Below are 25,169 nucleotides of genomic sequence, written 5' to 3'. Positions count from 1 at the left end.
AAGCAATCATCCTGAATCAATGTACTTCATTTCTGCAGTTGACATTTTTCGACAGTGATATTTTCCCAACAATACATCGATTACTGAAACTGTTTGCTGTCACACTGCCACACTAGAATGCTCTTTTTTATCCCTGAAATATTTAAAAGGCTATGTGCAGAATATGACTGCGCAGGATCGATTGAATGTGTCTGCTCTTTTGTATATACACAGAGAAGAATGTGACTGTAGAAAATATAATCCATGACCAACCAAAAAACCCAGGAGAGGTCTACTATTGTGATCAATATGAATTCAAATGTGTCTTAATTAAATAATTGTATTATTTTTGAAAGTTTTAATTTAGTGTTTATAATTTCACAACGTGCACCCAACATTATTTTATAGAAGTCCTCAAATTTGAATATTTAATACCCCCCATAAAATAATTACTGCCTACACCCTTTACCTGGCAACCCTGTTGTAATGTAACATTTCTGTTGTTTCAGATCTCAACCAGCAACAATGAGACTGCAACTGGTCCTGTTAGCAGTTCTCCTCTCTCTCGTCATCGTTGATGCCTTGACTGACAAACCAGTGAGTTTGTGTTCTTTATTATTCATAGACTTTTCTATGCTTGCCTATCAGATTTCTGCCAGATTATCATACCTTCAATTTGTGTTTGGCTCTAGACTGAAGAACAATATACACAGCTACTTTAACATATGGGAGGCAAATTGGCACTATAATTGACACGAACAATACCATAATTTACATCTTAGTTCGGGAGATAGTAGGTTTGAACCCCACTGTCGGCAGTCCTGAAGATGGTTTTCCATGGTTTCCCATTTTCACACCAAGCAAATGCAGGGGCTGTACCTTAATTAAGGCCATGGCCGATTCCTAGGGCTTTCCTATCCCATCATCGCCGTCAGACCTATCCGTGTCAGTGCGACGTAAAACAGATTGTAAAAAAAAGAAAAGAAATCTCGGTGGCTACTTTTATGGTTTTCTGAGACATCGAGGCACCAAAACTGTTGTCCCACAGGAGTTCTTTAACATGCCGATAAATCTGCAGCTACAAGGTGGTTTTTTGTGAGCACCTTTATATACCACCGGACTGAGGGCTCTATTGTCTGAACCATGCTGTCCAGCTTTCCACTTTCGTGTAGTGAATATGCTGTAGTCTTTAGTAAAGGAAGTGGATCCTATCTTAATATTGTTGGTTGCTATTGACATCATCATCATTTCCCCTTATCCAGCTCCTGCTGGGTAGGGGTATTTTTGGCACTTCTCCATCTTCCTCTTTCCCTCTTCCACGATCTTGTCCCAGTCTAAATTTCGTCTTCTTATGCCGCTCTTCACTGATTCAGTCCACCTTGTTCTAGGTCTTCCTCTTGCTATCTTGCCCTCGCACTTTGCCTCCAGCATCTGTCTTGGAATTGGAATTCTATTCTTCTCCATCCTCTTTATGTGTCCAAACCACCTTAATTTATTCGTTTCAACTATCTCATTTAGCTTTCCTATCCTAACTTCCCAACATCTTCATTTCTCACTCTGCCTTTCCTTGTCTTTCCTATCAGACTTCTTTGGAATTTCATCTCACTGGCTTGAATTCTACTCTCTTGCCTGCTAGTCAAAGTCCAAATCTCAGCTGCATAAGTCAGTATGGGTACATAGTACATTTTGTACATTATCTCTTTACTTTTCCTCGGTACTTCTTTACTCCAAACAAGTTTTCTTACACTTTGGTACCCTCCTGCTAATCACCATGTCCACTAATTCCATTAATTCACTTCCTAGGTATTTAAAGCTGTCTACAATTTCCAGACCCTGACTTCCAATTTTCACAGTGCCCTTTCCTTGCCTTTCCCCTCTCGACATCACCATAGTCTTGTTTTTCTCTGTACTGATTTTCATGCCGTTCTCAATTTTTTCATTCAGTACATCTAGTTGTTGTTGCACTTCTTTGCCCAGATCACAACATCATCTAGTATTTTCATCTCTTTATCTCCATAGGCTTTACAATTTCGTCCATGACCATAATAAACACAAGAGGTGACAGCACACTCCCCTGTCTTAGTCCAGTCTTATTCCTAAACCATTCTGTCTTTGCAACTGAGGTCAGTACCCTGCTAACACAGTTGATGTACATTGCTTGCACCATTCCTAACATTTCTGTTCCGAGTTTCTTTATAACCATGGTTTCCCAAACCTTCTCTCTGGGTACACTGTCATATGCCTTTTCTATATCTATGAAAGTCATGACCATATCATTTCTATATTCCCAGTTCTTTTCCATCAGTTTTCTCATGCTAAAGTTTGGGTTCACTGTAGATCTTCCACTCCTGAAGCCACATTGTTCCTTTGGTAACTCTCCTCCAATCTTTTTTCTCATTCTTCTTTCTAATATCTTTTCCAATATTTTAACTACCAGTGATATAAGTTTGATTCCTCTATAGTTGCCACAAACTTTCTTATCCCCTCCTTTCTTAAACACTGGTATTCTTATTCCTTTTTTCCACTCTTCTGGTACACGTTTGTGTTTCCACATGCAATTTAGTAGTCTGTACAACCACTATATACCAACAGGTCCAACAGACTTTTAGCATTTCCACACTGATTTCATCCATCCCTGTTGCTCTACCCATCTTTATGTTTTGTACTGCTATCTCCACCTCCAGCATGGTTATATCATCCTCTGTTGTTGAGTCCTCACACTGTATTGCTTCTATCCCCACTGTACAGTTGTTCACATTCAATAGCTTATCAAAATACTCCTTCCATCTTCCCTTTATCTCCCTTGCTATTGACAATGGGAAGTAATTTAAAAAGTTGGTATAACAAATGCAGGAGGCCAGGAATAACATTTGTGCTTAACAAAGCCTTCATATAATCTATGGACAGTATTTCTCTATGATGACATTCTTTTGTTTCATAACAGTGAAGAGTATATTAGTTGCTACCATTGACGTACACTAGGATACCATGACTTTCTTTCTTTCTTTCTTAATCCATTTACCCTCTAGGGTTGGTTTTTCCCTTGTACTCAATGAGGAATTCCAGCTCTACCACCTCAAGGGCAGTGTCCTGGAACGTAAGACTTTGGGTTGAGGGATACAACTGGAAAGGAGGACCAGTACCTCGCCCAGGCGGTCTCACCTGCTGTGCTGAACAGGGGCCTTGTGGGGGGGTGGGGAGATTGGAAGGGATAGACAATGAAGAGGGAAGGAAGCGGCCGTAGCCTTAAGTTAGATACCGCCCTGGCATTTGCCTGGAGGAGAAGTGGGAAACCATGGAAAACCACTTAAAACCACTTCGAGGATGGCTGAGATGGAAATTGAACCCCTCTACTCATTTGACCGCGTTCCAGCTCTCGTATCACGTTTCAAATTTCGTGGCAGAGCTGGGAATCAAACCCAGGCCTCCAGGGGTTGCGGCTAATCACCTTAACCACCACACCACAGAGGCGGATGGATACCGTAATTATCGAGTTAAATGGTTGCTACTACAGCTGTTGATCGATTAAAAATATTGATCTGTTAACCAAATTAACCGAATGTCTTAATCGGTTCACAGAAAAAAACACCTGGCATAATATATTTTATAATTCAATATACTATGAATAAGAAGACATTTTTTTTGTATTTTAATTTTTAATCATTTTGGTGACAAGCAAGTATTGGAGTAAACATATTCCTTAGCAGTTTACATTTCCACATATGCAATACTTTGTGAATACATGTATCTCAGGTTTGAGTGTTGATTTCTGCTGTCTTCATAGTGTGCTTTAGGTGATCCTTGAAACACCTTAAAGGGGCTGCATGAATTCTTGTGCCAGAGCAGAGTTCACCGCACAGGAGTCGAGGGAGCCTGGTATCATTCATGCGACAGACGTGCCCTATCCATCTGAGATCATGGCCAATGATGATAGCCTCTGTGCTTATAGCATGCGCTTTCTCAAGATGTTCAAGATGGTACATGGATTACAATGAACATTGTAAATTTGCAATAAGAAGTTACTTTAATTAGTATATATTGGTAATAATAACAGTGATACAGAATTACTTCATGTGGTTTTATCAAAAATTTATGTCCGACTCGTTGGCTGAATGGTCAGCGTACTGGCCTTCGGTTCAGAGGGTCCCGGGTTCGATTCCCGGCCGGGTTGAGGATTTTAACCTTCATTGGTTAATTCCAGTGGCCCGGGGGCTGGGTGTTTGTGCTTTCCCTAACATCCCTGCAACTCATACACCACACACAACATGCACAACACAGTAACACGCAGTTACCTACACATGGCAGATGCCGCCCACCCTCATTGGAGGGTCTGCCTTACAAGGGCTGCACTCGGCTAGAAATAGCCACACGAAATTATAATTATTATCAAAAATTTATTATTGAAGGCTTAAATTGGTTGAAAGTAATGTATACTTGTTATGTGAATTAAGGCAATTGTCTGTTCTCATTGTCAATGATTTTTGTTAATGAATTGCAAATGTGTTTCGCTGGTGGAATTGTTTTCCAACAAGTTCAGTTTCAATTTTAGTTAGATTTAATACATATAACTACTATTGGGATTACAATAAATTATCTGCGATATGCAGATGATACTGTTCTGCTTTCAACAAGTGCTGAAGATCTTCAGACATGTGTGGTCCAACAGAGAGCTGCGGCAGGTCTGCGTTTAAACACGAAAAACACCAAAGTATTGGTCATACGCAAACATGTCTTTGAACTTGTCAACTTAAGAGCAGCTGCACACCACTGGAACAAGTCCAACGCTTTAAGTATCTCAGCAACAAACTTAATCACAAATGGAACAATGCTGTTGAAATTAGGTCCTGATTTGAACAGGCAAGGACTGCATTCGAGAAAATGAGCACATTCCTCTGTAATAGGGACTTTAAGATTAATCTCCATCTCTGTTTACTTTGGTGTTTTATATTCTCTTACTGTATGGTGCCAATACTTGGACCCTAATGGAGAACACCAGCAAAATACTTTGATCCTTTGAGATGTGGTGCTACCGACACCTGCTCAGAATGTCATGGGTCAACAGGATACGTAACAGTGAAGCACTCCAACACCTGAACGAAGAGCTAGAGGTCATACACAACATCAAGGAGAAGAAAATTGAGTACTTCGGCCAACTCATTCGAAATGATAAATGTAGACTCCTTCAGCTCATCTTACAGGGTAAAATTGAAGGAAGGAGAAGTAGGGGAAGAAGGAGAATATTATGGCTATGAAATCAATGAGAAGTCTTTTCCGAGTTGATGAGAACATGACAGCTGACATCCAGTAAGGATATTGTACAAGAAGAAGAAGAAGAAGAAGAAGAAGAAGAAGAAGAAGAAGAAGAAGAAGAAGAAGAAGAAGAAGAAGAAGAAGAAGAAGAAGAAGAAATTAGAATAGCTTCCCATTCTGAATTGAATCTCAAATTTTATACATTTAATCCTAATTTTAATTTGATTAACATTTTTAATTAGATTGTTCTGTTTCATTAAAAAAAAAAAAAAGAAAGCAGCAACCCCAAAAGGAATGAGCAAGGCTGCATTTTGTACTCACTGCTTTTCAATGTTTGTATAGAACAGTTGGGAAAAAATCAAAGAGGAATTTGGAGAGGAAATCAAAGCCCTGAGATTTGCCAATGATATTGTTATTTTATTTGAGACTGCAGAAGATCTGGGGAAATTGCTGAATGGTATGCACAGAGTCTTGGGTGAGGAGTACAAGATGAAAATAAATAAGTCCTAAACAAAAGTAATGTAGTACAGTCGAACGAAGTCAGGTGATGCAGGAAATATTAGATTAAGAAATTAAGTCTTAAAGGAAGTAGATGAAAATTATTACTTGGGTACTAAAATAACTAACGATGGCAGAAGTAATGACGACATAAAATGCAGACTAGCACAAGCAAGGAAGAGCTTTCTGAAGAAAAGAAATTTGCTCACTTCAAATATTTTATAGGAATAAGAAAGTTGTTTTTGAAGACTTTCGTTTGGAGTGTGGCATTGTATGGAAGTAAAACGTGGACGATAACTAGCTTAGAAAGAAAGAGAATAGAAGCTTTTGAAATGTGGTGTTACAGAAGAATGCTGAAGGTGAGATGGATAGATCAAATCACGAATGAAGAGGTACTGAATCGTATTGGTGATAGGGGATCGATTTGGCTAAATTTTACAAGAAGAAGAGATAGAATGATAGGACACATCTTAAGACACCCAGGACTTACTCAGTTGGTTTTTGAGAGAAGCGTAGGTGGTAAGAATGGTAGGGGTAGACAAAGTACGAATATGACAAGCAGATTAGAGCAGATGTAGGATGTGGTAGTTATGTTGAAATGAAAAGGTTAGCGCGGGAGAGGGTGGTATGAAGGGCTGCATCAAACCACTCTACAGACTGATGACCCAAATAACAATAAAATGTACAGTGGTTATATAATTACTGAGCTATACTAATGACAATTTGTTTTGACAATGAACCATTTGTGTTGATCAAAAGAAGAAGAAACCGTTAAACGAGCAAAACGTGTGCAGTGTCCTTGTCCTGAGATGGTGCAGTTCTTTTCAGGCACATCCCAATGGAGGTGAGCTTCGTGTACCATTTTAACGACATACCAGCCCTCTTGCGATTCTTAAATCGCTAGCAGTCCTGGGAATTGAAGCTGGGCCTCCGAGAATGCTGCACACTTTCATTTAGTAGTAATCACTTCTGAAACTTTTCCTCTGTCATCACAGACCAGAACAGTTCAAATCTGCCGAGTAGTTTTCCTGATAAAAGAAGCCAAATGTAACTTCATGTTTTATTGTTTCAGAGAAAATTGAAGAAGGTCAGGAGGCATCGTACCACCACAACTACCACCACCGAGTCGGAGGCGGAGGTTTCTGCCTCCGAAGAAGATGAGAAGGATGTGTACGCGATGATGGAGAAAGACGAGGCGGAAGAGGAGAAGGCTGAGGAGAAGGAAGACGAGAAGGAGGAGAAAGATGATGATGAGGAGATGATGAAGGATCAGCCGGTGGAGGACAATGAGGTGGTGATACGTGGTAAGTGCCATCTCTATTCCTCCTGAGTGGAGACCTGACCATCCTGGGGTCTCGTTTTGAGAGCAGGAGATTGCAAATAGAGCGTTGCTAACTTATTCCGGCATTACTACCATGAACTTGTGCCTGCCTTCTTGGTTTAACAGTCCTCACTCTCGCACGCCACAAGGAGTTAGAATTGGCCCTTCAGCAAGTGTCCTAAGAAGCTAAAGAGTCTCCTTTACTTTCGTTAGCAGAGTGTCCTGTATTCACTAATGAAAATCACTGTCAAATAATTAACCCTTTTAGTGCCAGGTGAAAATGTAAAGGTGAGGTTTAAAAGTGCCAGGCAGTTTTAATGGAAAATGTAGGCTTTCGGAAAAAAAAAAAAAATTAACTCGTCTGTTTTTAAAGATATGAAAGTGAAACTTAATCAGGGAGTGAAAAACATAGTCATCTAAATTCAGGATAAATTTCAGATTATGATGACATTTATTCCTCGTGTTATTAATTAATTACACTGGAAGCTCGATATCTCGGATCACCTCGGCAGCTAAATTTTATTTCGAGTTATCGAAATTTCGAGGTATAGAGAATACTGTTTTTGAGCCCCGTTAATCCGAACTGAAATATTCAATTTTTAAAAATAATTCTCCTAACTGAAATGAAGGAACATATTATAGAATGAAGATTTACTTGCATTTTATTATTGAATAGGTTGAACCTAATAGATGTCTTATCTCTGCATTTTATTAGTCATATTTTACTAGAATAAGTTAATGTAAACATAATTACAAATCATAAACCATCAGTCACTGGTCGTTTATCTTTACAAAGTCTGTTAGTTTTTTTTGCCGTAGTGATTGGAACCTACTCGAAGATGCAGTGTTAAACCAGCGTCTCATAAACATCACATCAGCGGGCGTAGCAGCGGAGTGTTGCTCGACGCAGCATACGGCAATTTCTGAGGCGGTCGCGACATCTGAATATGATACTATATGTTCATTGTGGTCTTCTTCGTCATCGTCACTCTGTTCCTCATCAACTCCAGATTCTTTCTCCACCATAGCTACAATTTCTTGGTCTGTTTGTAACTGATGACAGTCATCCACTCGCTAATGTCATTTTCATTGTCGTTTTCTCCTCTACGGATTCTTAACTACCCTACTGCAATTTTATGAAGTATTTTATTGATGTAACTGGTAAAGAATGGACATTTCAAATTACAGTATGTTCTGTACGGTATTGTAGAAACTCTTTTCCTCAGACGGTTTAGCCGCTGGCCTTCTGACCCCAACTTGGCAGGTTCGATCCTGGCTCAGTCTGGTAATATTTGAAAGTGCTCAAATATGACAGCCTCGTGTAAATAGATTTACCGGCATGTACAAGAACTCCTGCGGGAGAAAATCCCAGCACCTAGGCGTCTCCGGAAACTGTAAAAGTAGTTAGCGGGACGTAAAAACAATAACATTTTCCGGTTAATCCGAAAATTTCGTAATCCGAACAGACTCTGGTCCGAATGAGTTCGGATTAACGAGACTCTACTGTAATTGAATAATATGTATCTACGGGCTTATACTGAATACATTAATTTTAACAGCATTGAAAAATATACAAACAAACTCTATTTTATGGTAAGTTTAATTCAGTAGTGAAACAAGAAACATACTTCGGTTAACACCTTTGGAAACAATCCGTTAGACTCTTCTGTTTGTTACTGTTAACCTTTCCTCCCTTCACTTTGAAACTTCTCATCCGCAACTTCAGAGCTTGCTTTTGTACGTGACTGGTAATTAATTCACACTTGAGAAACATTGAGGCTTCGCCGATTTTACGATCATTAGAAGTTTTTGTTTTCGGTTCCTTTCATATCAGCTCACAGCATCATTGTAAACCTTTCTTTACTTGTGAACCATTCCGCACAAACCACAAATGCCGTATTACACAGTTAATGTTGCAAAAAGTTCGAGTTACAGAGTATTTCTTGCTTCAAGGGAGGAAACGTTTGCTTCGTGTAACCGAGTAATAGAGAAGTAAATACACGTGAAGAATATGACAAATGACCGGGAAATTTTAAGTTATTTCGAGATACTGAAAAATCGAGTAATGGAGGTTCGAGGTATCGAGGTTTGACTGTAATTAAAATAATTTATTAAGTAAAATAAAAGTAGGAAAATTTGGTTATTTATGGAGTAAAAATAAACACTGGAGGACACACATACATAATACAACAACCAAGAAATGCATTTTGTTTGTTCTAAAAATATCTGGAGGGGTGTCAAAAATCCAAAATTCTAAAATCTAGCATATTGAAAAATGCACCAACAATAGCAATCACACAAGTAAGGGCAATTAAATGACGACAGGGAAAATAAACAGGACTGGCGAGTAAATTGGTGACTTCTCGGACTTTATGGACAGTGATTCCGATCTTGTTGACTGAGTGCCTATTTTGCCTCCGACAATGAATTACCTGCGTGGAATACATAACCAAGTAAGTGACGGTGTTGATACTAATAGTGACTGGGAAGAAAGGAATGTTGACCAGAACAAACCTGCACAGGCTCAACAGTAGTTCCTGGACTCATTAGTTCTTTAATTTATACCACTTGATTTATATAATGTCATCTTTGCTTTTAATAGCACTTGTTTATCCCACAGCAGTTGTCTTACTTGGTGGTAAAATTGAGTTGCCTTGCTAATTTGACTGTCCATCTCATACTTTGCAAGGTTGTCTTTTGATACTATACTGCCCAAGTACTTAAACGTTGCATCACTGTCCGGTTTGGTGTCATTCATTCTGATTTGATTCTGGTATGTCATCTCCCCTCTGTAACTTCATCACCACCATCTTAGCATTGTTGATATTTAAATCATGTCTTTAAACTCTTGACTCCATTTCTGCAGATTTTTCTCCACATGATTTCTGGTTTCAGCCCAAAGATGAAAGCTTGCAAGTCCTGCTGCTCCTTCCTTTTTATAGCCTTATTATGGCATCCATCACAGTGGTAAATAAGATGGGTGACAAAGCAATGCCTTGCTGTACTCCTCTCTACATTTCAAACCATTTGGACATTTGGACAGCCCTCAACCCACTTGCACAAAACTTCTGGTCTTATCATACAGCATCTTCACTTTTGGAATTAGACTGTCACCAACTCCCAGCTGTTTTAGGCATTTACAGATATGCTCTCTTGGTATGCTATCATAAGCCTTTTCGATGTCTAGGAATAGTAGAAAAAGTGGTTTCTTTTTCCCAGTGCTTTTCCATTAACATCCTGACAGCAAGGATATGGTCTGCACTTGTTCTTCCAGGCCTAAAATCATTTTGTTCCTCTTGCAATAAAGGTTCTACAGTTTCTCTTAATCTGCTGTCCATGAATTTTTCCAGACGTTTTAGACTATGAGAGAGCTTCAAAACACAGCGTATCCCTGCACTGTTACAGACTAAGAATGCTAACAGCGAGTGAGAGTACCACTTACTATAGACCAACGGTAACGCATTCTTAAATTCAAACCCTCACTATTGTAGAAGTCTTCCTCGTGAACAGTCGAGATTTTCTTCTGAAGACGCAGAGCAAAGTTCTCTGCAAAACGTGAAATTTTCACCTTGTTTTTTGATGCACTAAAAGCCCAAAAGCATATTGGCAATGAGTTGTGCACAATCTAGGGGGCTACTTTGAGGGTTTATTGTACTCTCATTATGTATGGCCCACAGTTTCCTTGCTTTGTGTCCTACATCTGGTAAATCTACTCAGCATCCTACAGCACTCATCTGTACATTACAATTTGTGTGGTAAATCCTGCATTCGTGCAAAAGTATTTTAATGTTCCAAAAAATTTATTTGTACTGATGATGGCCTCATCATCATCATCATCATCATCATCATCATCATCATCATCATCATCATCATCATCATCATCATCATCATCATCATCATCATCATCCATTTGCCCTTCCAGCTAGCTGGGTAGGGTGTTTGAAAACGAGCGTCTTCGAAAGTTGTCTATTCGAAAAGATTTTGTTGTCCAAGACAGATTCCCAGTTCCATCCTCTTGTCTCCACGTCTTCCCTCAGTTGGTCCATCCATCTTCTTCTTGGTCTTGCAGCTGGTCTTCTACCTGTTATTCTCTTTTCCAAATAAGCACATGGTAACCTTGTGCTATTTATTCATTTAAAATGCACAAACCATTTACGTCTAGGTGACCTAAGTCTTACCTCCATCGATTCCTTTAGACCTAGGTTAGATCTGACCTCATGATTTTTCACTTTACAAAGCAAAAAATTAAATGTATCCTCCTAATTCAATACAAAACATAATTCCATCATTAGATGGAGCAATAAAATTCAAACATGTTTCGACTCGTTTGAGCCATCTTCAGTCAAATAGGGGGGGGTTAAAGTAATCTACCTAATATAAGCTAAAAATGTGCTAAAAACATAATGAATGAACAAATGAAACAGATGGAAATAAAAACAATAACAATATAGAATATTTACATCACTAGATGGAGCAATAAATAACTCGCTAAGACAAATTCAGTGAACAAAGGGTTAATATAAAATATAATTGAAACCGAAAAATGTGCTAAACCTAAGAAAAGTAAATAAAATAAAAGATAACAGACAGAAACGAAACAATAAATGCTAATAGTGAGGTTGTGAACCTCTTAGACTGAAAAGTTTTAGTTAGATAACACTTCTAAAAACAGGACGAAATCACTGTGTTGAAAATTCTGGCTGATTCTAATATCATGATTTTTCACGTGATCAAGTTGTGTCCTTTGGAGGACAGTTCTAAGAAATGTCATTTCACAGGCTTGAATCCTACTACAATCCTTTGTGTGCAAGTTTCCAGAGAATATGTAAGTATGGGAATGAAATATGACTTGCACAGGGTCAGTTTTGTTCTTCTCATCCCATAGTAGGTGTCTAACGATACTTTGGTATTTCTATCTCAGCTCTATTATTACTAAGCATTATGCTTCCTAAATATCTGAATTGGTGTACTACTTCAACTTGGTGGTCCTGTATTTTTATGTTGCATTCTGTATTATGTCTGCTGATAATTATGTATTAACTTTAAAGTTTCTTAACAATGTCTATTGTACAAGGTGGACTAAATCCTATTTTTAACTAGAACTAGTCAATACAGACCAAAAGATGATTTTTATCACATGTAATCTTTCTCCACTGTCAAGAAATGCACTCTGAAAATTCTCTCATTTTTTTTTAATTCCTGGAGTCACTGATGCTGGTTATTTTAGTTTTTGACTATGACAAGTGATGTCTTGTTGCAGATCCATGCTTGGACAAGCACTGCGGTGCCGGGCAGGTTTGTGACATCAATGAGCAAGGAGAAGCAGAATGTATCTGCATTCCGACCTGCCCTGATGAAGCTGACCCCAGGCGTAAGGTGAGCAGCACGTTTGTTAACCCTTAGAACTCACATGACAATGAGATTATCCTGCACAGATCCTTAATTTTCTTCCCTGAATAAATCCTTTGTCGAGTTACACGTGCATGAATCACAGATACAGTAAACTACTGCCATCTGTTGACGACAGTTTGAAGCCCTGTATTGCTATAATCTGTTTGAACTCAGGCTTTGTCGCATTTTCTTTGAAGACCATGCAAGTTTGTAAATACACGTTACTTAGTAACATGACGTTGTTTTAGGAGCACGAGAAGTAATTAGCTAGACTTTTAGATGAATCATCATCATCATTGGTTCTCAGCCTATCAGCAGGTTTTTGCATACATTTCCCAAGCCGATCTGTCTTCTGCCATCCTTTCAGTCTTCCAGTATCTTCCATTAATTTTCACACTGTCCATCATCTGATACCTCAACCTTCTCTCTGCAACTTTTCCTTCCTTTCCTTCCTTCGTACACAGTGACCTAACTAATTCTTCTTTCTCTTTTGAATGGTTTCCAGTATTATCATCCTTTCTTCACCTACTCTTCCAATACTACTGCATTCCTTAATTTGTCTTGCCAGTTGATCTTCTCCACACCCACATTTCAAAAGATTTCAGACTTCTTTCTTCCTCCCTTCTCAAAGTTCAATTCTCAGATCCATGAAACAACAATAATAATAAAAATAACATGGACTTTTTAAAGTATCTCTTTGTATGTTTTATTTTAAATATTTATTTCAGATGAAGATGTCTCTTCTTCTTTTCCTAATGCATATCCTTTTCAAGATTCTCTCTGGGCAGAGTAGTGTACCAAAGCCCTCCATCTTACTCGATCTCACCACCATTCCTCTTCTAGTACTTTATTGCTATCGACTCCTCTATTTGCAATACAGTCCACAAGAGAGCTCCTCCATCTCCTTCTAGGCCGTCCCCTAGGCCTCTTTCCAGTCTCTGTACCAATGAATGTTCTCTTTGGTATTCTCTCTCCTGGCATTCTCATCATGTGTCCGAACCATTTTATCTTTGCTATATCACTCTCTTCTTGAAGTTTACACACTCCCACCCTTCTCCTTATTTCCTCATTTTGTATTCTATCTCCTCTTGTCTTTCCCTGTGTGCTCCTCAAGAACTTCATTTCAGCTGCCTTGTATCTTACTTTGGTTCCACTTAGTCAACGTCCGGGCTGCTGAAGCATAGGTCAGTATAGGTTTATAATAGGATGAGTATAAAACCTTCTTGCACTTCATTGGCACATCTTTGTTCTGTACAATGTCTATCACACACTGGTAGAAATTTCCATCCAAATTTCCATCTTGTGACATCACGCTGCCCAAATATTAAAATTTCCTGCTTTTATCACTCTCCTGGATTTTCTGTTAACTCTCGTCATGATCAAAGTCTTGCTTTTCACAGTACTAATCTTCATTCCAAAATTTCTATCTCCTCATTCCATAAATCAACTTGTGTCTGTACTTCCTCTTCATTATCTCCCGAAACTACAATGTCATCAGAAAAGAGCATAGACTTTACTTGCTCGCCCATCATCTCCTATCGAAATGAAACATACCCTGATTTGATGTAAACAGATAATATGTGAGTCCTAAATATTTGGAGGGCTGTAAAAAAAAAAAGAATTCAATCACAGTTTTTAATAATAATAATAATAATAATAATAATAATAATAATAATAATAATAATAATAATAATAATAATAATAGAGCCTCCATGGCTCAGACGGCAGCGCGTCGGCCTCTCACCACTGGATACCGTGGTTCAAATCCCGGTGACTCCATGTGAGATTTGTGCTGGACAAAGCGGAGGCGGGACAGGTTTTTCTCCGGGTACTCCGGTTTTCCCTGTCATCTTTCATTCCAGCAACACTCTCCATTATCATTTCATAGCATTTATCACTCATTAATAAATCACCTTGGGAGTGGCGACCCCATTGTAAAAACAGCCTATATATGTTTCATTCATTCCATCCCTGACCCGGTCAATGACTGAATAACAGGTTGTAGGTTTTCATTTTCAATAATAATAATAATAATAATAATAATAATAATAATAATAATAATAATAATAATAATAATAATAATCATCATCATCAGTTACAAATCACACACTTTTTGCTCCACGTTTCATCCTTATTATAGAACTTCTTCAGCTGTTACACTTGATAGAAATAATTGATACAAGAAATATTTTTTTTGTCCGGTGTCCTTGCTAAGTTTTCTCCCGTCACTTGGATTAGTTTCCAGTTATTCTGTCTTCCTGATGTTTGAGAAAGTTAATAAATTGTATTAATTTCCTTCTCTCTCGGGCCTGTTACAGGTGTGCTCCAACCACAACGAGACCTGGGGCTCAGACTGTGAGGTGTACCAGATGAGGTGCTGGTGCAACCACGGGCTCGAGTCCTGCAAAGGGGACCGGTACAAACACGTGCACATAGAGTACTATGGAATGTGCCGTGAGATGCCGGTAAGTGTTAGTTTATGTTTACTTCCTTGGAGGGGAGCTGTTGTACCCACCATCGACGGCTTAGCTTCTGCAGCAGTAATGCCCTCCAGTAGGGATGAGTGACACTAACAGGAACAGCACATAACAATAATCAGCCAGTATAATATTATTTTTGACTACAAGAACCCAGAAAGGTCTACCTTCTCCTGTCACACAGGGAAATTTTGATTTCTTCCAGCTCGATTATTCTCTGAATTGGCAAATTTACCTTTTATCTTACTATATGGTCCATACTGACTATGACAACTATAATACTCAAAGGGTCTTTATTGGGTCTGCCATTTCAATACTTAAACAATGAAGTTGTTGTCTACATTAAACCTACATGTTTCGAGAAAGGACCATTATCTTTGTCAGCTATCACAAATATTAAAAACATCTATACATATCTGGACCCTCAAAATTATTACAATAATGAGAACATTAGAACTGTAATTTTAATAATAATTTTTTTAGATGTACAGTAGAACCTCGTTACGATGTTTCTTCGGGGGATAAGGAAAAATAAAATGTTAAGCGAGAAAACGTTTTGCTGAATATAAGAACAAAAACTATCCAACAGGGATATGGAAACACTAGGTACGATTTTTTTTTGACATGAGGGCATTTAATGTATAGATAAGAAATGCGTTCCACTGATCAGTACTTATCAATATTGATTGGTGGAACGCATTTCTTATCTATACATTGAATCCAATCAATACGGAAAAAAACTTATAAATAATAATAATGAGGGCATTTTATGTCGTTTGTCCGCGGATACAATGAAAACTGTATCTACCAATTCTAAAGATGAGAGGAAAGTATTAGAAGATGTGAAAAACACCAGACAACAAATATGAAAATATGTGCACTGGGGCCAATAAAGATATCAAAATATTATTGCAATCACAGTCATTCTAAAACAAATGTTAGCAGAAGCCTTCTATTTTGGATCAGTGGGTTATTAAACATTATATTCTGATCACACAATCAGACAATGAATTGGAGGTTACACTCGACCATGTGCGACCAGGAGGAATGACTTGGCCGCCATTTTGAATCCGACAAAACTTCAACCAACTCGAGTGATCGAGTCGCAACTCGAAGATGTGAGTTCAACATGCACATTTTAAGATGCGGACGCCAGTCCACTTTCTGATAGATTTTAATTTTGTCTTCATTAGTAAGGTTTTTCACGACTTTTTCTGTATCCATAACTAGGCTGTCACAAGACAAATATGCACCACGCTTGTCAATTTCACACGATTGTGTTCCTAATCCAGATATAGGCTACCGTGTTGTTGTAGCCACAAAGGCGCACAAAAAATGTTGTCAGTTGTGTACACTTTTTATTTACACGTTATACATACACAAACTAATAAACTGCCATCATGAATAAAACACTGCTACAAAGAATAAGAAGAAGACTGCACATTTGCATATCAACTAACTACCAACCCAACAAAGTCACATCACAAATTCATCTATTCGATTAATGACGTGCACTCATAACTCTTACCAAAACAACTCCCCTCAACCCTCAAGACTGCCTCTTTATATACATTGCCTGGCTAGGCTTCTAGAAGAATACGACACATGTTTTCCAGTATTATTATTGGCGTATGGCTACAAGTTAGATACAAATATACAAGTATATAATATCTACAAATATACACAGACAAGAAACATGTTTTATAGCAGAATGTCCAGTTGGGTGATCCACGGTATGGCTTCCTCTGTTGGTTCCAAAAAGTCACTCGGGCTACCTGTGTAGGAACGTCATGTACATTCACTTACAATATGGGGGATCGTCTGCTGAGATGCACCACAGTCACACACTGATGATGAAATATATTTCCACTTATAAAGGGCATCTTGGTGCATCTCAATCTGGGTCATCATCAGTCAAATAAAATGCAAAAACAATGCATAGGTAAATAAGAAATTAAAGAATGAGTTTTTCACAAAAACAGTTGAAGAAGCAATATAAGATAATGGGGATTGGCACTGCATGATTTTAACTCTTTTAATCTTCTCTTATCTACTAATCCTCTTCCTTTATTAACTTATCCTATCTTATATTGCTTCTTCAACTGTTTTTGTGAAAGATTCTTTAATTTCTTATTTACCTATGAATTGTTTTTGCATTTTATTTGGCTGATGATCAGCGCAACATACTCAATGTCCGGCACTGTGCTTTCAAATGCCGACAGAACTCGGCGAATAGCTTAATGATCCAGTCTGTAATTGTTTCGGTTGCGAAAATGTACATATAAATATATAATACAATTTAATGTAATTGAAGTATATAACTAGGATCTTGTAGATTCTTTAGAACAATTGACGTAAAAAACAATTGTGAAGAGAGAAACGGTAAAAAGCACAATACCGGAAACAAATGAAAAACGTATATGCACAGTGCACTACTTCTTAAAGATGAGAATTCAGGCAGTACCGGTTTCGACCCCAATCTTGGTCATCATCAGCCGAATAAAATGCAAAAACAATGCATAGGTAAATAAGAAATTAAAGAATGAGTCTTTCACAAAAGCAGTTGAAGAAGCAATATAAGATAATGGGGATTGGCACTGCACGATTTTAACTCTTTTAACTTCCAATCCTTTTAATCTTCTCTTATCTACTAATCCTACTAATCTACACTTACCTTATCAATGTGGGCCAATTGTCATCAGTTAACTCGTTGCCAGGACGGTAATTTGTGAATATCTTCGTTATATTACTCTCATGACTTAAAATCTGAGAAATTGCATTTTGCAAACATTTTTGATTCACCTAATATTAATAGAGAAAGTTAACATTTCCTGATTTGACCCATAAATATTACTACCAGGTGTATGCACAAGTTTTTGCTGGTTTTTGTGGTAAAGAAAACACGTAATTTTAAGGGAAATTCATTTTTTGTTAATTCTAAATATTGGCCTTCGGCTTCTACACACTTCGTCCATTTTTCAGCTAAGTTATGAATACCATGCCAGGAAAACTGCTTGTCTTTTGCAGCAAACCATTCATCGAGCCATTTTCCAACTTCCTCGAAATTGCTGAAGTGCTGCTCTGCGAGCGCGAGCCCCATTAACACATTGGAGACGGCCATTTTTGAATGTGATATCCTCCAAAAATCGCAGTATTTTTAATGGTTTGTGAAAATTTTTCAATGCTAGGGTAAGCCATGATTATAAGAAATTTTGGAATGCATAGCAAGATCACACTTTCTTCTACACAAAAATGAGTTTTAATTATCATAATAGTGCAGCGATTTTAAAATATAAATTTATGAAAATAACATGTTTTACAAACGAAAAAAATCTGACGCAGCTATGGATGCCAGTTTGGTTAATATTTCAAAATTTGACTTTGTGGGCTCATCTACTGAAAAACACTAATGCAGATTCTAACCTAATTAGTCAATTGACACCGGTATTCTGGTTTACAACAAGGAATTTGCATTCCCACTGTTCTTTGTTTGACAATGGTATTGTATCGAGTTGCTGCAGGTACACGGCAAACACTCACATTTTTAGGAAGCGGTATAAAATTGTATTACAGAACCCACTTCAAGGAAGCGATGTAAAACTACGTTACACTTCACACCAATTTGAAATGAGCTCATTTTCTACATTTACTAACCTGAAGCACCAGAATCATCATGTTTACTTAGTGTGTAATTGTTATCCTCATCCTCATTTTCAGAAATCGTGTCTTCCATAAGAACATCCATTATGGATTCGTTGTCGAAATTTCGTACACTTGAATTAGGCATGCTAAATATTCACAAGAATTACGCAAACAAGCCTGTCTCTCGAACACACACTCTTCCTGACCGCATGTACCGTACATACTTTCCCGCCCATTTCACAGCTGGGAGTCATCGATGACGCAGCCTTAGGTTATGTAGGCACGTGGCTGTGTTATCAATGCCTTGAAAGAAGAGCTCTCGACTTATGCTCATAACTAGTATATGTTATGCTTATAGAAGCATTCAGCAGTATCTTATTGAAGTCACAGCTCGCTGAGACGGCAAATACAATTTTTTAGCTACAGTGAAATCATGCCCGTAGATTCTCCGAGCTCCATCAGCAGCAATGAATTAGCGCGCCCGTAGTTTCTACGAGCGGCGTCTCCAATGTGTTAATGCAAAGAGGTGATAATGATGGCGCCAGGCCGGGGCAGTACGGCGGGTGCGGAAGGATGTCTCATCCAAGCAATTTCACGGTATCTTTCACTGGTTTTGCTATGTGAGACGGCGCATTGTCCTGTAACAAATTCACTTTGCCATATCTTCTGGCCCATTCTGGTTGTCATTCGATCAATGCGTGATTTAAATTAATCATTTGTTGGCAATAGCGTTGTGCATTCATGGTTTTTCTGGGCTTTACAAACCACGGTCTTCTTGCCGAAGCAATTTGGCCTTGGTATTGAAGGACCAACTTTGCCAGGCAATAGCCATGATTTTTTTCTGCTTCGGGTTTTCAAAATGAATCAATTTTTCATCACCCGTCACAATTCGGTACAGAAATTATTTTTTTCATGATGTTGAAGCAGCATTTCACAAGTGACTTTGCAATTTTTCATTTGCCGTTGATTGTAATTGTGTGGGACCCATTTACCGAGTTTATTGATCTTCTGCACTGCTCGTAAACATCTGCTGATTGTTTCTTGTGTCACATTCAATGCTTGTGTCAATTGCTGTTGAGTTTGAGTTGGGTCATCATCCAGTAATGCGTGCAGTTGCTAGTCTTTGCACTTTTGTGGGCTACCAGAGCGCGCTCTGTCTTTCACATTGAAATCACCATGTTTAAATTGTCTCACATGTTCTAATCGATGGAGCGTGTTCACCATGTTTCTACCAGCAAACAATGACTTTCCACAGCCTTTTTCTTTTGATTAAATAGGAAAATCAATGCATGCTGCAAATATTCTTTTTTAGGCACAAACGTTGACATGATCACTGAACGATACAATGCAGGCGCTAGTGTTTGGCAGACTCAACTTGTGTGTGTTGGTAGGTTAATGTCAGATGAACAAACTGGTGTATGTGTACTGCGTACTGTTTGCTGGCGCGATCTTGTAGTGAAACCAGAAAAGACTTATGCATACACCTGGTATACCATTGTACTTGCTTATAATGACATCCAAGGGATCTGATGAATAGTGTCGTCATAACCAAGAATTATCCTATCAGTTGAGTGAGGTAGAACAAAACTTAGGTAGGCTCATTTTAGACTGTACAGTACATAGTTAGTCTTAAGCTTGACCTTTAAGTGCAAAACAGAAATGCAAAAATTCATCGGTGCTGGGATGTTAATGTTTTGCTTGTTTCATAGACTACGAAAAAGCTTTCGATACAGTCCACCACAATTTAACAAATTGACAGTAATTATTGTTCCACCTTATCGATACAATATGTTGTGTGCCTTAAGCAAGTTCAGAAATTAGTAGTAGTACATGTTTCGTTTTGTTATAAACATCATCAGCTACAAGTATCTTTGTTTAGGTAAAAATCATTAAATGTACAAAGAGATAGTCTTCTCATGCTGATCTTAAAAACTTACTCGACTACTTAAAAAATCTTATAAAACTTAAAAAATTGTGTCAGTTTGTCATAATGTTCATCTAAAAGGTCTTAGTATACACTTATACACCGTGATAAAAAAATAAGGGTAAATATGTCTTCTTATTGCACAGTGTTCTTAAAACTCTCCTTAGCAGGTCGCAGAATTGACGGGACTCGTAGTATTTCTTTGTTGGAAAACATAAAGGCTCATGACAGTTATAAATGTGGGATCTTCCGTTATTGAATGGTCATTATGAAGTTGATATTTTGCAGTTGTGCCCCAAGATTTTTTGCTAGTCTTGGAGCAGTCTCACTGCCACTAATACGGCGTGTTTGTTGGGTCACAGTTACTTCTCCCTCATCACTCTTGCCCAGTCCTCTTCTCCTCTCCTTTTATCCGCCTGTTTCTTGGTCTTCCTCTTGGTCGTTTTCCTGTTACAGTATCTCCATCGGGCTGTTGTTATTTCTACGTTACTCTACGTTACTCTGGGACATCAAGAAACTGGAAATCTTTCATCAGCATGTTCCATCATGAACATCAAACGGGATGACTATATAACTAATATAGCAGTTCTTGAGAAAGCAAAGCTAAACAGTATCAAAGCCACCATCGTTGGTCATCGGCTTAGATGGGCGGGCCATATCCATCATGTGAGTGACAGCAGACTCCCTCGGCAAATCCTGTATGGTGAACTCAGCACTGGCTAGTCCGGCTCCATGGCTAAACGGTTAGCGTGCTGGCCTTTGGTCGCAGGGGTCCCGGGTTTGTTTCCTGGCAGGGTCGGCAATTTTAACCATAATTGGTTAATTTCACTGGCACAGGGGCCGGGTGTATGTGTCGTCTTCATCATCATTTTATCCTCATTACGACGCGCAGGTTGCCTATGGATGTCAAATCAAAAGACCTGCACCTGGCGAGCCGAACATGTCCATGGACACTCCCGGTACTAAAAGCCATACGCCATTTCAGGACTGGCAAGAGGACTCATGGTGCTGCTCTGATTAACTTATTCGATTAAATTACCACCTAATCGATACTTTATTACATGCCTTTGGCAAAATTATAAAAACATTAACAATCACAGTACATGTTTCAACCACTTAGTGGTCATCTTCAGCTGTATCCGCCCAAAAATTAATGATAATACATGAATAGTAAGCACATTATAAAACCTTAATATTTTTTCCCATGGGAACCTTAAAAACTATTACAATGTGATGTTGAAAGATGAAAGGGGGGTGGGCGGAGGGGGGATGGAGTAGGGGTTGGGTAAAATGGGATAAAAGGAGGATAATTTTAACTATCCTCCTTTTATCCCATTTTAATTTTAAAATTCATGTCTACAATATTGTTAAAACATATTCTTCCGATTAAACATTTTTGAAAACATCTTTTAAAAGTCTGTGGTGAGGCACTTCTATTGATCACTAATTGGCTTGATCTTGTATAGAATGATTGTATAGAAGTCCCTCACCACAGACTCACACTGTCTTGCCCCGTTCCTTCATTTGCCTCGTTTTGTGGGGCCAGACACGTTTGGCGCTATAGTCGCGCTCACCTCTGGCCAGGTTTGTATGCATGTGTGGGAGATCTCTGGCAATATGTTACCGCACTTTCATTCATTTCCACCGAGTAGTTGATATGTTTTGTTCAAAGAGATAGAATAGAATAGAATAGAATAGAGATGTTACTCAATGATGAATTTCGGTACCAAGCCATAAGGCGTTAGTAGTTTCAGTCTGCAATCAGAGATAGCGCCACAGTGCGCATTGTGTGCATTACCTTACTGTTATTATCAACAGATAGCGCAGAGAACTAACATCCGTCGTAGTGACGCACATCCAGTTATGCTTACAGCTCCCCCCTCCCCCTCCTTTCCCCAGCACATTCCGGAAGACATGTTCTATCATGACGCGGATTATTTTTAATCTATATATTTAAAAAATTTATGGAAACTAAAGTCAGTCAGTCTAGCCATTCTATCCGGTCGATTTCCTTTATTCTTTTTTTAACTGAAAGGTATTCATGCACAGATTTGTCATCAGGTACTACAAATCACTTAACTTCCGCCTTCCTCAAATTATTTGATTTTTTCAATTCTTTGTCTCTTTGAAGCAATCATATCTTTGGTTCTGAGGTACGAAGTTTGTTTTGGCCTAATAACACTCAGTGGATCAAGCTCTTTCATTTCAGCTCTTAACTGTTCAAATTGGTAGATTCTGAGAAAAGTGATGAGTACATTTGTCTCCATGATGAAGGTCTTTGAAGGATTTTTTAACAGTTCGGCGCGTAGTGTTGTTCCAAGGAACGTTTAATTCAATTTCTGTGTGTGATGTATTTTCAAGTGTTTTGTTGACATAATATTACATTCTATTACCACAGCAGATCATTAACTTGAAACTTTGCAAATACATCCGTGAGGATAGTAACGAACAACACCATACTTTGTACATTGCGGGCGGAGCCAGCGGGAAACTGCTAGTTTAAATTACTCTGTAAAATACTATGTTTTAAAAAAATGTCAAGGCAGTTTTGAATTAAAAGTCTGAATTTTGGTCATGGGACAGACATTGTTCTTCAAACTACGAATTATCGGTATTTCGAATTAAACAATTTAAATAACGTGCAAAACCGTACCTCATGTTTCCGGAAACGAGAGCTTCTTTGAATTAGGTGGGATTTTTAATTAACCAGTTTCGAATTATCGAGGTTCTACTTTAGTTGCCAGAGATGTACCGCTGAGTGAATTTCTCCTGAGGCCACGGGCGTACAAAGTAACGCTAACAGGTGTTGTTATATGACTTTTCCTACCAGGCCAGTGGACTGCTGGGCTGTTGACTTTGCTATGCTAACGTACCGCTATGGCCTTGGAGCAAATCTTGGCGTGCTTGGTTTATAGTTTTTATTTTTTATTAGCAGTATGCAAGTATTTGTCCAACCAGTTTAGCCATGCACTTTGGTGTGCTAGGTTAGCTATCTCGCAAGCTTGGTTTTCTGTGGTGTCCCATTTCTGCTCCTTACCTTATCAATAGACCACACCGATTCCTTCCAAATCCTTGCACCCATACCTATTTCTCTGAGCTCATACCTGCTGCTTAATCCAATAAATTTAGCATAAAAATGAGCATATTTGTATTTTCTAAATTGACAACATTGCAATATTATCAATGACCATTTGGCAAGGAGTAAATAGGAAATAATTTGCAGGAATACATGTTCAAGAAAGCCTCCGTGGCTCAGATGGCAGCGCGTTGGCCTCTCACCGCTGGATACCGTGGTTCATATACCGGTCGTTCCATGTGAGATTTGTGCTGGACAAAGCGGAAGCGGGACAGGTTTTTCTCCGGGTACTCCATTTTTCCCTGTCATCTTTCATTCCAGCAACACTCTCCATTCTCATTTCGTAGCATCTATCATTCATTAATATATCACTTTGGGAGTGGCGACCCCATTGTAATAATAGCCTATATATGATTCATTCATTACATCCCTGACCCGGTCAGTGACTGGAAAACAGGTTGTAGGTTTTCATTTTCACATGCTCAAGAAAAATAGTAATTTATTCATGAAATGTCAAATTGATGTTGAATTTAATTTACTGAGTAAAATGGCTCTTCTTTTTATTCAAAATGATACAAACAAAGAACTAGTTTTCCAATCAGAGCTTACACTGTTGTTGCAGGAGTGCACCAAGGATGAGATGGCCGACTTTCCCCGCCGCATGCGCGACTGGCTGTTCAACATCATGAGGGACTTGGCTGATCGTCAGGAGCTGAGTGCGTACTACCTCAAGATGGAACGCGAGGCCGAGACAAACTTGACGCGGCGCTGGACCAATGCTGCCATCTGGAAGTGGTGCGACCTGGACGGTCATCCTCATGACAGGTCAGACAACTTCCTCACTTTTAAGACTATAGAATGGATCAAGTTCTGACAGTTCACACTGAATCTTGCAAGGCTCTGGTAAATGGAGCCGCTGTATGACAACAATGATGTACTTGTTGATTACCATAGGGAACCTGAAATATTTGATCCGAATGAGTAAATTTATAATACTAATATAGTTGGTCCATTATTAGACATTATAAATTTTCCAGCTAACCCATTCTCGGTTGCCTCCGTGGTATGCACTAGCCATGCGTCTTGGTACGTGTGCTATTTACCAACTTATGAGGCCAACTTAGCGCAGTGGGGCGAAACGCTGGCAACCAGGAATGGGTTAGCTGGAAAATTTATAATGTCCAATAACGGACCAACTACCGTATATTGGTAGTATGACAAGAAGGTCGTCATGACTGCAGACACCAAGCAGTGGCGGCTGGTGGTTGCACAGGGGATTTGAATTTTGCACCTGAGGACAAATAGAGCTCACTGAGCTTCATCCATCTTTCAAATGAGGAAAAAAGCCATCCACATTCACTCTACAGAAGTCAATGAAGATAGTAATATCAGTGAACGCTCACCTGAGTGCTCATGGGAACCTGTTGATTGGAATTTTCTTCCAACAAAAATCCCTTTCACGGGTAACTGTGGCCCAACTAGTGTAACTATGAGTGTTTTGGGATCTTTCTATTGTATTTTTATGAAGTGTTAGTGGGTGTTATTGTTAGAGAGATCAAGAGATATGCAAAAAAATTATTCAGGAATTCAGTTCCTTCAATAAAAGGTCCC

General features: G+C 38.7%; 1 protein-coding gene across 1 annotated transcript in view; it reads left to right on the top strand.

Moving 5' to 3' along the window:
- SPARC (secreted protein, acidic, cysteine-rich) overlaps positions 1 to 25,169 on the top strand; it is a 106,775-nt gene that overhangs the window by 63,251 nt on the left and 18,355 nt on the right. The window contains exons 2-6 of the mRNA XM_067154457.2: positions 489 to 576; positions 6,800 to 7,031; positions 12,309 to 12,424; positions 14,758 to 14,904; positions 24,181 to 24,383. Of these exons, the coding sequence (XP_067010558.1) occupies positions 505 to 576; positions 6,800 to 7,031; positions 12,309 to 12,424; positions 14,758 to 14,904; positions 24,181 to 24,383 (770 nt within the window). The 5' untranslated portion in view covers positions 489 to 504. The remainder of the gene's footprint in view (positions 1 to 488; positions 577 to 6,799; positions 7,032 to 12,308; positions 12,425 to 14,757; positions 14,905 to 24,180; positions 24,384 to 25,169) is intronic.

Source organism: Anabrus simplex, chromosome 10, assembly GCF_040414725.1.
Source record: "Anabrus simplex isolate iqAnaSimp1 chromosome 10, ASM4041472v1, whole genome shotgun sequence".
Classification (NCBI taxonomy): domain Eukaryota; kingdom Metazoa; phylum Arthropoda; class Insecta; order Orthoptera; family Tettigoniidae; genus Anabrus; species Anabrus simplex.
Note: the sequence above shows the minus strand (reverse complement) of the source record. Positions and strands in the feature narration are given on the sequence as shown.